Here is a 12,380-nt window from a genome sequence, read left to right as displayed (position 1 = left end):
TATAAAAAAGCATTTAATTAATCTGTTTTTATTTTTTTTTATATTTAAGTAAAGTGTAATGAAGTAAAGTTAAGATACATATCATAAGCTACAGCCTTGTTAATGAAAAGTGTTCAGACAGCACTGTACTGCTGAAAAAAAATTGCACATTGTAGTGCAATTCTTAGATTATTCTTGTAATTCCTTATCGAAAATATAAACACCCAAGCCATCCCCAACACGATGTAAATTGGTGACAAACTTTGCTAATTTGTTGATAGATTCTGCTTGCTCTTTGAGATATTCTTCTTCTAGGAAATTTGTCAGGTGAGAATCATTGTGGCTGTCAGCCACTCTGTGCAAATCAAGCAAAGCCTTAACAAGCAAAAAATGGAACATAATTTTTAGTATAAAGCTTCATCAACTAAAATATGTAAGAATGGAGAATGACCTGGTTAACTTGTTTTTCCATGTTAAGGGCATATTCCATTGCAGCAAGTGTAGTATCCCAACTATCCTGTGCAGGGCGATCAATTGGTTGGAATACAACTTTACCCCCACGCAAATGTTGATATTTTATGAGTTTGTCAGCATGTTCATGCTCTTCCTTAGCAGAGTCCATGAAGAACTTTGAAAAACCCTTCAGAGCAACATCATCACGATCATAGAATGCAGCCTAAAAGCATATGGAAATACACTGTTATTCTGATGACAAAAAGAGGGCTTTTTTTTTACTTATTTCTACATATCTAGAAATGTATATAGTTGTGCACTAGAATATGTTACGCAATTTATTACGTGTTACCATGGCCTAGATAAGAATAATGAGCAAACAGCTCAATATTGATTTGTTTGTTAATCCCAGCTTCGGTTTCGTCATGGTAGTTTTGGCGACACTTCGACATTTTCTACGTTCTTTCCACAAGTACGTGCAGAAAAAGAAGTATTGACAATTATCAGGCGGTTTTTGGCGAAAACTGTCCGATCACGCACTGGTGACGCTGAACAGAGCAGAACTTAGCCTCAAAGACAAAAAAATATTTACTCAATGAAATCCACAGCAGTCGATACTCGATAGTACCATCTACGATGTATATTGTGTCACTATGGAAACGAGATGGGAAACGCAGGAGTGGATTCCCAAATTGTGAAATTGACGAGCTCGATAAAAGAAATAATAATTTGTCTTGTGTACAGGGTAAAGTTTTAATACTAATATTACTAATAATCTCAGCATTAAACTAATGATTAATCAAATAGTCATGAAATGTACTCTCTAAAACAGCAAAATAAAAAAAAATATAAATTTAGCGCCATGTTTGATGACCGGTGTTGACAAGTATGACAACGCAAGAGTTTATGCATTAATATCATACTAATTAAAACTAAAATGTGTTGTTTATTAAATATTATAATTTAAAAAAACTTATTAAATTTTATTTTGTTGAAATATTTGACTAAAATTTTCAACGTAAGTTTTTTTCTAGTTGACAAGCTCGCAATTTCCTGCTTCCGAGCAGCCATTTTATCTGTCTTTTCTTTGCTGGTCTGCCATCCTCGTGTAGCAAGGTAAGAATTTTCTTTCTAAGATGTTTGAAGTCTCCGATTGTATCCTTTCAGTTTGACTTTTTTTTAGAACTTAGATATTGTTGAGAGAGAAACATCTGACATCTATTTTTATAATTTATTTGTTCAATTTAATCTTTAAAGTAAGGTTTAAGTAATCCTAGTGTTAATTGCCGGCAAGGGCCCATTTTTACACCTTTTTCACTTTAGATTCCAAAATGGTGAACTCCAAGGGTTATCGTCGTGGAACTCGTCATTTGTTCTCCAAAAAATTCAAGGAGCATGGTGTTGAACCTCTATCCACTTTCTTGAAAGTGTACAAGAAGGGAGATATTGTCGACATTAAGGGCAATGGTGCCTTCCAGAAGGGTATGCCATTCAAATACTACCATGGAAAAACTGGTCGAGTTTTCAATGTCACACAACACGCTGTGGGTATCATTGTAAACAAACAAGTTCGTGGAAAGATTTTGCCTAAGAGGTACTTATCTTTATTGTTGTGTTGGAAAGCTGTTGTATAATGTGGTTTATTGAATAGGATCAATGTGACGTGTGGAACACATAAACCACTCCAAGTGCCGCCAGGACTTTTTGACTCGTGTGAAGACCAATGAGAGGTTGAAGAAAGAAGCTAAAGAGAAGGGCATCAAGGTGTCTTGCAAACGTCAGCCTCAGCAGCCAAGACCTGCTCATTTTGTCTCCACTAAGAAAAATGAGCCAATTTTCCTTGCTCCCATTCCCTATGAGTTTATTGCTTAAGTGTACATCTTAAGCTGAAACTTAAAATAAAGTGGATGGACCCAACAAATTGGTTAGTTTGAATTGCATGAGGTGTTTTTTTGTTATAGAAGAATTCAAGATTATTTTTAACTATGTGCGATACATAATTTAAGTATTCATGCTGGTTCTTGGCTCGCTCCAACAGATGTCACCTGCACGAATCAACGTATACTCTGTACAACATACTGTTTGAACACAGTAAAAAGTAGTTTTGTAGATAGCTAAGTGCTTAAAAGTGACACCTAAGCTCCTATGCAGTCGATTTATTCAAATTCATGCAAGCTCGCTCATAATTGTTTTCTGAAATTAGCAAGGATTTAACGACTTAGTGGGAAGGTAATTTTATATATTAAAATATCTCGATGAAGTTTTTATTGGGGTATAGTGGCAACAGGTTTTTCTACGAATTGCAACGCACAGAGACAAAGTTTTCAACTATTGTAAATTCCTGACTTGTTTATTTGTGTGAAAACAATTTAAGCCACACGCAAATTTAAGAACAGATATTCATTGTTCGATGACATCAATTTTATAGTTAGCACCATCTCGAACAGTAGAATGATTCATGATATCGATAGTAAAATGTTTGTAAGACCTAAATAACACTTGGTTGCCAAACCACTTTTTAGATTGTTAATAAATCGTGTTTTCCGGTTAGAATTACAATGAAAAAGATAACCGTAGGGCAGTATATCAACTCATAAAGAAGTCGGTGTGTAAAACAGCGATAGTCATGTTTCAAGAGCTGCTAGTCAGTAGAAGAGAAATTCATTGTGGCAATCGTGAATTACCCAACTAGTTCATGCGTGCTTAAGGACACGAAAATCATTTTACGGTATCCTATATAGTTAATGTTCCGATTAGAGAATAAAAGAAACACCACATTTCCCTGAACCTGCCAACATAGGCGCCGTTAATGAGCTCCTTGAAGGTATTTTATATTTTTGGAAATTGTGCAATAACTTGTATGTTTGCTGTTTGACATTTGCAAAACCGACAAGAGAACCAAGTTACACTTCAGTTTCTCTTTCCTGATTGGTGTGGTTTCGACTTCACAATTTCTGGTACTATTTAAATTGAATTTCGATCCTGCGATCTTACATCAAGTGGTTTACTTAGGCACGACTTTAAAAAGCATGGTGTAAATCAATTAAATATGCCCATGACACAATCTCTATTAAATGCGAATTTCTCAAAAACTTTGTATCCTCGAAATGTATCCCTAATATTTTATATTTTTCCACATGCACAGATAACGTTCAGTTCTCGATCTCATCATTTTAGGTTCACTAGATTTTATTTCTACATCCACCAGTGAACGAAGTAATCTTAGTTGACCGTCTGACAACATATTCCTTATTCCCTTTTACACAATTTGTTTAAACGTCTCGAAAATTACGATCAAAAGCTTTTTGAATCGTTGCGCCATTGTTAAAGTGCCCCAGTACATTAAAGACCTCCTTCTAACGTACAGCTACACTGTAAATGCATTACTGGAATTAGATATTCTCACCAAGAAGAACTTGGTGGTCTGATCGTACAAGTTACTTGTTGCATCACTTTTCATCTTAGTTTTGTTTGCCATGAGCAAAAAGGATAAAATCACAAACAAAACCACGTCTCACTTTTGCCCTACGCGTTTGTATCTCACCAAACGAGTTTATTAGTTTATTCTACTAGAGTTTTCAACAGTGCTCTGGGATACGTCAAACTAAATTTTCATTCCTTTTTAAGTAGCCTTTTCTTATGCCAGCGAAATGTTTTTTTTTTTCCATTTTTCTATCTACGCAGCATTCCTCCACTGCACGTTCATAACCTTGAATACGAAATGAACCGATAACGGAGATCTACGTAGAGAAAGGTAAGCGTCTTCTTGAAGAAAGATCCCGACATATGTGAGATATTTTAGAAAAGCCGAATTGCTGATCCGTTGTACGCGCACGGCTACGTTCTTCACTGGATTTCACTCTGAGCGAACATTCGTTTTTCGGGACTAGACGAAAAAAAAATGCTTAATTTTTTTTGTCTCCTCCATTATGTGAAATCGCGTTTCTAAATGGAAACAAGTTTCAGCGTAAAACAAGTTTACATAGAAAAGAAACTTGGAAAGTTTGACAACAACAAGTTGCCTTGCAGAAAACGTAACTTACAGAACATCAGGTATGATGCGCTTATCCGAGGTCAATTCGACTTGTTCCGCAGGGACAAGGTCTTGCGCCAATCATGTTGATTGTTTCTTGGTGGTGAATGTCCTCTTTAAGGACATTTCGTGTCTTGTGATTTTATGTGGCCATCACATCTCCTGACGCATTCCGATAGAAGGCAAACAAAGAGAATTTACCTGCTATGGCCAAAGGGTCTCGACGAAGAGCTAAAGGGTATTTTTTCAGAACAAAACAAGGAAGAAGAAGCATGGCATGAGACGGAATAGGTTCAGTAATCATCCAAGTATAAATCCAGGTGGCGGCGACGATCATCGTCTTCAACCTATTCGGAAAGAGACAAAGATAGAATTCTACCCTAGCACAAAACCGAAAAAAAAATGTAAAGAAATCGAGGTCGAGACTGGTTAGTATAGAGCCTTGGTATAGAGAGAGAGAGAAAACTTTCACTTGTGTTCTCATAGCCCGTGGCCCGTCTATCCTCTTACATTACCGTTTCAGCTCTCGTACCCTACGTTACTATCGTGGTGTGTTCCTTCTAAAAAAGAAGTGTCGTTTGTTGTCAGTGATCAACGACTGTGGCAACTGGGTTCGCTTTCGCGTGCGAACTTTTCCACTTCTGCTAATCTTCTCCCGGCTTCGATAACAAACCCATGTGTTGGCGATTGTAGATCATGTAATGTGATAGCCGACAGTGTTATGTGATCAGAGTTTTGCAATGGCATCAAAAGTCTTACGTTGTTTCTTATTAATTTTTTTCATCTTTGCTTATTGCCGTTCGGTGTTTTGGTATCAACAAGTGTCCATCATCAAAAGTCAACACGTTTGCAGTCGTCCTGATGTCGGTAATGTTTCTTGTTATTATTTTGAAGGTGGTTGATTTGCTATTTGTTGCGTTGCACATACGTTTTCATGCGTCGGAAATCCGTTTTCACAAACTGCTTCAGTAATCACACACACAATTAATTACCAGTTGTTGGCCTTGCCAACGAAGGTGACGTGAATTAATTTCTTCCTCCAAGTCAATACTGTGGGAAAGGAGTTCTTGAAAAGCACGTATTTTGTTGTTTTTTTTTCCTTCTTTTGGTGCCGCTTGAAACCGAAAGTGAAAGTGAAATTTCAACAGGTACTTAAAGAAGAGGGGCTGCTTGATCATGGAGAGCCTTTTTCAGAGTTAAATAGGTCTGTTCCATGCTTCGGGGAGAAAGCGCGCAAAAGGAAAAGTGGTGTGCCCCACTCCCCAGGCTTTGAACTGACTGCTGCCTCTTTGTAAATTCTGGTGGTGGGAAGGCTGCGAGTGCTGTTGTTGAACATTACTGTCACATTTCGATTTGGTCAGCCAGCCTTGACCCAGTTTCTATTCGTTCATCGTTCAGTCTGGCAGATGTTACATGCGTAAGTAACTGAGGACTACGAGGCGTTACGTCGAATTCCCTTTTTTTTTTACTTTCCCTTACTTTTGTTTTCAACTGAGATCGGTTGCCACGTCCTTTTTCACAAACAACAACATTAGCGGTAACGTCGTTGCGTGTGGACTAAATAATACAGCGGATGCAGACCTAACTTTCATGATTTGGTAATAGAAAAGAAAGGCCTTGCGTTTTCTGAAAAATTGCGATGAGTTTTTTACTCTTACCTCGTCATTGTAAATTGTCTTTTCTTTTCTTGACAAACTCAAAGGTAAACGTTCGAAAAGTAAAAATTGGATTCATCATAGGATTTTCGGACAGCTAGATCTCCATCTGTTGGCCAAACACGTCGGATGTCCCAACATTTGAAATCTAGCAAACTAGCAAACTAAAAATATTCAACTGGTTCATTGACAGTAAGCAGCAGGTGATACCACAAAGGGGATTTTTTGTTGTTGGTGTAAATCATCGCCACCAGAGTTGAAGAAAAACAAAACAAACTCGATTAGAATGCATTAGCGCGCGATTACCAAACTTGTTCTTTGTCTCGACTACCAATACATCCTTGCAAAAACGTCACATCGAACGTAGTGGCAAGACTGAGTTGATGTCAATCATACTCATCCAACTTTCTTTTGTTAATGGTTTTTTTTAAGTGAAGGTAGTTTCTGCGTAGTCTGCTAAACATTACCAGGTGATCTGTCAGCAAATGGGAGTTTAACGGTAATGTGACACACTACATAGTATCATGTTCAGCAGTAGACTAGTTTTAAAAAGTGTTTTAGAAACTGTTAAATGGGGTTACGGTTTTCAAAGAGATCTAAGATAAAGAGTAATTCATCTTCTTTACAGTGTTAGGGGTTTGAAAGCTTTCTTATTGTTTTTTTTTCTTTTCCAAAATAGAAAGAGGAAAGTAGTTTGGTAAATCGTTCGTAATATACTTTACATCCTGAAAAACAAGAATTGCTGTTCACGAATGAAACGTGAATGTTAAAAAGTGTACGAAACAAACCTATTTTGGAACTCCTTGTTTCTACTACCTTTTTAAGCTTTTATGTCTATTGTATATCCCTATTGCTTACCTTTTTCCAATTTAGAATCAGACAATAACAGGCGTGTAGACAAAGGCTATTGGTATTGTGTTAGCAAGGTAGCATGATTTGTCGCAGGTTGAAAGTTCAATTTTTCATCCCTTTAAAAATTACTTTTTATTTTTAACTACAATATATTTTGGGGGTTTTTCGATATATGTAGAAAACTTGTCGTTAGTTTATTTCATGTGTTTTTTACCATACCTAAATATTTTTCGAAGGAATTGCACGGGGAACGTTTTTTTTTTTTTTTTTTAGTGTACAGGTAAAATGGAAATCGATTGCGCCATTCGTGTGTTTGAAGAAAACAGCCGCCGGGTTTTTCAAATCACCATGACTTAGCAAAATAAGTGAGAAAAAAAATGCTTTTTGAACAACGAACACATCTGACGCAATTGGTGCTCCGAAGCTAGTCATCTTCTACTGTAATCCCGCCTTTAAGATGCCACAAGGAATGAAAAATTCTTTTTTCAGGGTGTTATTCAATGTATACTTTAGTCTTATTCTTAAAAGGATTGTTGTCATTTAGATTGCGTTTTCTCGTTCGATTGTTCTTCATGCACGGAATAGTTCAGGTGAAATAGTTTGTTATGCTTGACATGGAAGAAAAATAACCGTAACGTGGAAAAAGAAGGAATAACATTGCACGTTACGTTATTTGATTGTCAACAACGTTAGATCCTGCGGGTTTCAATTTCATTCTCCTCTGAAGAAGAAAGTTCTTGTATTTCGTAACAAAAAACCACTATGAGGTTGTGTCACTTTCTAACCACCTCGTGATGCCCCAAAATGGTTTGCTTACATGCGATAAAATCTACTGCTATTCTAAGTTTGAATACCATTTGACATAGTTTATTGAAACATTTTAATCGAATTTATTTTTATTACAGTAGATGTCCATGGCCAATTTTGCGATTCTCAGTCGAACAATTCGAAATCCTGTTTAGTGTACGCAGTCCGCGGTAATGACAGCGAATCCTGTCTGGAGGAAAACGCCTATTTCAATGTTTCTGGCTGTAGCAGCGTCTTGCCCAAGAAAGAAAAACTTTTGGCTTCGTCACCCTCAGTTAACGTTCTAGTGATATTAAAAAGCGACTTACTCAAAGTCAGTTCCATGGTCATAAACGCCTTAACAATCCTGGATATTGTTCTTAGCCGCCGGACTAAACCTTGGAGATTCCTTCTTCGCATCCTATACCGCGTGGGGCGGTCAAACCTCAAATGGGGATTGTTGTGGGCAGTTTTTCAGCTCTGGTCCCATTTCGAGGGTAATTGGTCGTCAGATATAATTGAGGTCGACGTCGAGCAACTGCCTTTTTCTCCGATTGTCCACCAAATGCAGCAGATATGGATCGCCCTTCAATCCTATCCGGTCTTATTGGTGGTCACCTTTTTTATTTACAACCTTGCCGTAAGCTGGATTGTGCATCGCTTAAACCATCGAAACCGAAATCACAACACTATGACCGTTAACAGTACTCTGGATCATCATACTAATATACATTTGACTAATGGTCCTAGAAACGTCAGAAGAAGAATACTATCTCGATGGTCTCTGCTGATCGACTGCTTCTTCAGACCTCTATCCTTCGATACGGCCAGTAATTTAATGGATTTTGAACTGGATGAAAATGTGGAGCAGTTAATTGAACGTCTAGCTTTGCCCAATTTGTGGCTTACACCTACAGTACCAACCGATTATCTGAATTACCTTCCTGTGTGGCGATTCGACTGCTGGAGTCAAACTCCTGAAGATCCTGTTGGTACGGAATCGCAAACATTCACCTCCGCAATGTCTTCCAATTACTCAGAATCAATCCCCGTTGACAATCGATGTTCCCTTTCAAACTTCCTTTGGAATGACAACCAACCTCCACCCAACATGAAATGGATTTCAAGTGCGGACTGTGCTATCTGTTTGGACAGATATCGCTTCACCGTCGACGTATGTGGTCTTCCATGTGGCCATCAGTTTCATCATAATTGTATAATGGTTTGGCTACAGAGAGACAACCATCATTGCCCTATATGCAGATGGCCAGCTTATCAAAACAAATATCTATCTATTTAGCTTGATCTCATATTTGTAAAAAACTCCATCTAGTGCACTTTTTCTTTTAGCTTTCTTTTACATTTATATCTCTTATTAGTTTTACATGTCTGTATTTTTCGTTGTTTTAACGTAACCAAGTCCATCCTTTAAGTAAGGCCATTTCACTTTAACTATTTATTAATTTTTTTTCAATTCATCGATGTCAAAGTATTTAAAGTCAGAATGCCACCGCAGAGACGTTTGAGATTTTTTAATTTTTTGGGGGGAAGGGATAGGTGCTGCTGCCTGTGATAACGAGCATGCAACGAACGAAACAATTACTAATGTGTAAAGACGCTTAAATGTGACTTGTAAGCTATTATTGTTTTCATTTTTTTGCCTTTTTGTAAGGGTAAAGAGTTTGGGACATCAATCGCATCCTTCTTGATAATCTTATCACTGTAAAAAGCGAATCTCTATGTATTTCATTTAATAAACGAATTTCTTAGCGGAAACATTTAGTGTATATTACTGATGAAAATCTCTTTTAAAAACACGTTTCGTATTTCACTTCTTTTCAAATTAAGCTTCTCCTATTAAGGCTCTTAGTTAGATTTCAGTGCTTGTAAAATACAAAATAAATATGAAAAGCCGTTAGTCGCTACGCTGTTGAGTTCCTGAAAACAGCTTGAAAGGCGTGGAATAAAAATTGCTTGTTTTGCTCTGGCACAAGCAGCGCTATAGCGGGAATCACTGATTCACTGCTGCATACATGTAAATTTTAATTTGCTGTTAGGTGGTATTGTTTCTCTCTTCGTCGATGCTATGTTAAAAAACGTACCATTTCTTTGCTTCCAACGAAAGTATTTCAAAATTCCTCAACCAATATTTGATACAGATAACTGAAACTGGTTTTTAAAAAGATATCTGTAATAGATGGCGTTAAAGTACACGCGATGCTTTACTTTTCAAAAACGACGCCAGGAGTAGCTTTTGGCCTTGTTTAGTTTAGACTGCCTTTTCAGCGAGAGTAGAAAATTTTTCGAGTTTTCTGCTGTTGTATGACATTAGAAGATCCAAAGTATTGTAAAATTTTTGTTTTGTTTAAAACAGTTCACATTGTTGTGTCAACGAGTGATAACAGTTTTATTAAACATGAGTGGAGGAGTTTATGGAGGAGGTACATGAATTTGTAGATTTTAGAAAAGTTTTTACGGTCATTTTCATATTGTTTGTTTTTAGACGAAGTTGGAGCACTGGTTTTCGACATCGGTCATTATGCATTACGAGCCGGTTATGCAGGAGAAGATTCTCCTAAAGCTCAAATTCCCTCTGTAGTTGGGGTACTAGAAAAGGCTGCATCTGTTGAAATGATGGATGTAGACAGAATCAAAGAAGCTGCACCAGCTTCTGAAAAGAAATACTTCATTGATACAGTTGCATTAAATGTCGCCAAACAAGGTAGAGGAAGTATTTTTTGTAAGCAATTTCATGTCATATCTATTTCTTCTCTGTCAATAGACTTGGAAATTGTCGGATACCTGAAGGATGGTATGATTGAAGATTGGGATGTTTTTGAAAAAATTCTCAACTATACATATGCCAAATGCATAAAGTCTGAATCAGAGTTTCACCCTGTTTTAATGTCTGAAGCACCAGTATGTCATATATTTTTCATTCACAAAATGACCCATTTTTTAAATTAAGAACTTTATGCATATTTCAGTGGAACACTAGAGCAAAACGAGAAAAACTAACAGAAATCATGTTTGAGAAGTATAATGTACCAGCATTCTACCTTGTAAAAAATGCAGTACTTGCTGCATTTGCAAATGGAAGAAGTACCGGAATTGTCGTTGACAGTGGTGCTACTCACACTTCTGCTGTACCAGTCTATGATGGTTATGTTCTTTCTCAAGGTAAACATTACACCAAAAAAATATATGTAAATAATATATCAATTTAACTTATGTGATGCCATCACAAATTGCTGCATATTACCTGATATAGGGATTGTTAAATCTCCATTGGGTGGAGATTTTCTTACAATGCAATGCAAACAGCTTCTGGAAAGCAAAGACATTGAAGTAGTACCTCCTTATATGATTGCCGCCAAAGAAGCTGTCAAAGATTTTGAAAAGCCCAAGTGGACGCGCAAAAGTAACTTGCCAGAGGTCACTAAATCATGGCATAATTATATGATGAAGGTAAAGTAAGCTACTGTACCTGCAAGTATACAGACTATTATATCGTTTGGTTCATTCCTTTTACCTGAAACATTTAGGAAGTTATACGAGATTTTCAAGCCAGTGTTCTTCAAGTTGCCGATGCACCGTATGACGAAGATACGGTATCAACGATCCCAATGGTCCATTACGAATTTCCGAACGGATATCACCAGGTAAACTTTATTCTGTACTTGAATGGCTAAACGATAAATTATAATCGTATCTTTCATGGCAACCGCTTAGGATTTCGGATGCGAGCGTTTTAAGATACCCGAAGCTTTATTTGATCCTAGTTCAATCAAAGGCATAGGTAACACAATGCTTGGAGTAGGTCATGTAGTCACTACCAGTGTTGGCATGTGTGACATTGACCTTAGACCGGTATAACATCTTTTGTTTGAAAGTTCATAGAATTGTTTTCAATGATTTCATTTTAATTTTCTTCTTCTATTACAGAGCTTGTATGGAAACGTTATCGTCACCGGTGGAAATTCTTTGCTATTAGGATTTTCTGATCGACTGAACAGAGACTTATCAGCCAAAACACCGCAGGTACACGTGGAAATCGCGTGTTTCACAAATTGTAGTCTATAGTCAATATGGTTTTTTTTTTTTCCTTGCAGAGTATGAGGTTAAAAATCATCAGTGCTAGTGGATCGGGCGAGCGTAGATTTGGCGCTTGGATCGGAGGTTCAATTTTGGCGTCCTTGGGATCCTTTCAACAAATGTGGATCTCTAAGCAAGAATACGAAGAAGGCGGCAAGACACAAGTGGAGCGTAAATGTCCATGAAATTAGCACCATGATCATTATCTGCTGTATTTGGAGTACACAAACATGCCCTTTCCCAATGTGTAACACATAATTCATGATTAAATGTAGCCTCACGGATACGTTGGCAGTCGATCGCATGTCGCTATGATCTATCATCATATAAATTAACATTTTTCAACAATGGTTTGTTCTTTTGTTTGGTTTTTGCTGTGAGGTGGTGTTTTGTATGGGACTGGTTATCATGCCTGTATATAATGACAGCAACAGAAATGATTTCTTAAATGCTAACAGTTAAAAAACAAGTTTTATTTTCACGATGTCAAACTGTCCGTGTTGTGCTGCGGGTTATTTCAAACGCGA

The 12,380-nt window shown here is 37.2% G+C and overlaps 4 protein-coding genes and 1 long non-coding RNA gene across 11 annotated transcripts; 3 read left to right on the top strand and 2 right to left on the bottom strand.

Moving 5' to 3' along the window:
* Positions 1-21: 21 nt before the first annotated feature.
* Positions 22-1,057, bottom strand: LOC116926204 (soma ferritin). Its single transcript, XM_032933015.2, has 3 exons — positions 785-1,057; positions 431-655; positions 22-354 (listed from the first exon to the last, which is right to left on the bottom strand). Exons 1-3 carry the CDS (start codon positions 785-787, stop codon positions 169-171), a joined length of 414 nt encoding a protein of 137 aa, XP_032788906.2. The 5' UTR covers positions 788-1,057; the 3' UTR covers positions 22-168.
* Positions 1,058-1,530: 473 nt separating this feature from the next.
* LOC116926205 (60S ribosomal protein L21) lies at positions 1,531-2,349 on the top strand. The gene is given in 5 exon segments (XM_032933017.2): positions 1,531-1,548; positions 1,616-1,688; positions 1,756-2,026; positions 2,084-2,093; positions 2,095-2,349. Coding segments are annotated over 3 exon segments (483 nt in total). The 5' UTR covers positions 1,531-1,548; positions 1,616-1,688; positions 1,756-1,763; the 3' UTR covers positions 2,305-2,349.
* A 154-nt stretch (positions 2,350-2,503) lies between these two features.
* On the top strand, positions 2,504-9,534 carry LOC116926201 (E3 ubiquitin-protein ligase RNF103). Of its 7 annotated transcripts, none has more exons than XM_045176118.1 (2): positions 2,504-2,661; positions 7,878-9,534. In XM_045176118.1, exon 2 carries the CDS (start codon positions 8,102-8,104, stop codon positions 9,056-9,058), a length of 957 nt encoding a protein of 318 aa, XP_045032053.1. In that variant the 5' UTR covers positions 2,504-2,661; positions 7,878-8,101; the 3' UTR covers positions 9,059-9,534. The 7 variants fall into 7 exon arrangements, with proteins under 7 accessions (XP_045032053.1, XP_045032052.1, XP_032788903.2 ...); XM_045176117.1 differs by lacking the exon at positions 2,504-2,661 and adding an exon at positions 3,047-3,256; XM_032933012.2 differs by lacking the exon at positions 2,504-2,661 and adding an exon at positions 5,198-5,332 and having other exon boundaries at positions 7,881-9,534.
* LOC116926207 lies at positions 3,420-6,263 on the bottom strand. The gene is made up of 3 exons (XR_004395920.2): positions 6,124-6,263; positions 4,476-6,046; positions 3,420-4,377 (listed from the first exon to the last, which is right to left on the bottom strand). It is a non-coding gene; the product is annotated as an uncharacterized LOC116926207 (long non-coding RNA).
* Positions 9,535-10,026: 492 nt separating the features above from the next.
* LOC116926202 (actin-like protein 6B) lies at positions 10,027-12,201 on the top strand. Its single transcript, XM_032933013.2, has 9 exons — positions 10,027-10,199; positions 10,262-10,480; positions 10,541-10,677; positions 10,746-10,938; positions 11,030-11,226; positions 11,304-11,420; positions 11,491-11,628; positions 11,704-11,799; positions 11,871-12,201. The coding sequence occupies exons 1-9, from the start codon at positions 10,175-10,177 to the stop codon at positions 12,036-12,038; spliced, it is 1,290 nt and encodes a 429-aa protein (XP_032788904.1). The 5' UTR covers positions 10,027-10,174; the 3' UTR covers positions 12,039-12,201.
* Positions 12,202-12,380: the final 179 nt, after the last annotated feature.

Source organism: Daphnia magna, linkage group LG7 (genome assembly GCF_020631705.1).
Source record: "Daphnia magna isolate NIES linkage group LG7, ASM2063170v1.1, whole genome shotgun sequence".
NCBI classification, from domain to species: Eukaryota; Metazoa; Arthropoda; class Branchiopoda; order Diplostraca; family Daphniidae; genus Daphnia; species Daphnia magna.
Note: the sequence above shows the minus strand (reverse complement) of the source record. Positions and strands in the feature narration are given on the sequence as shown.

What these genes read in the sequence shown, in the direction of transcription:
- LOC116926204 (XM_032933015.2), bottom strand. An exon ending in TGGAAAAACAAGTTAACCAG is followed by an intron (nt 355 to 430) that starts GTCATTCTCCAT and finishes TTGCTTGTTAAG; the next exon opens with GCTTTGCTTGATTTGCACAG.
- LOC116926201 (XM_032933010.2), top strand. Translation starts at nt 5,206, where the DNA reads ATGGCATCAAAAGTCTTACGTTGTTTCTTATTAATTTTTTTCATCTTT. An exon ending in TTGCAGTCGTCCTGATGTCG is followed by an intron (nt 5,333 to 7,877) that starts GTAATGTTTCTT and finishes TTTTTATTACAG; the next exon opens with TAGATGTCCATGGCCAATTT.
- LOC116926202 (XM_032933013.2), top strand. Translation starts at nt 10,175, where the DNA reads ATGAGTGGAGGAGTTTATGGAGGAG. An exon ending in TGGAGGAGTTTATGGAGGAG is followed by an intron (nt 10,200 to 10,261) that starts GTACATGAATTT and finishes GTTTGTTTTTAG; the next exon opens with ACGAAGTTGGAGCACTGGTT. An exon ending in GGCATAATTATATGATGAAG is followed by an intron (nt 11,227 to 11,303) that starts GTAAAGTAAGCT and finishes TGAAACATTTAG; the next exon opens with GAAGTTATACGAGATTTTCA.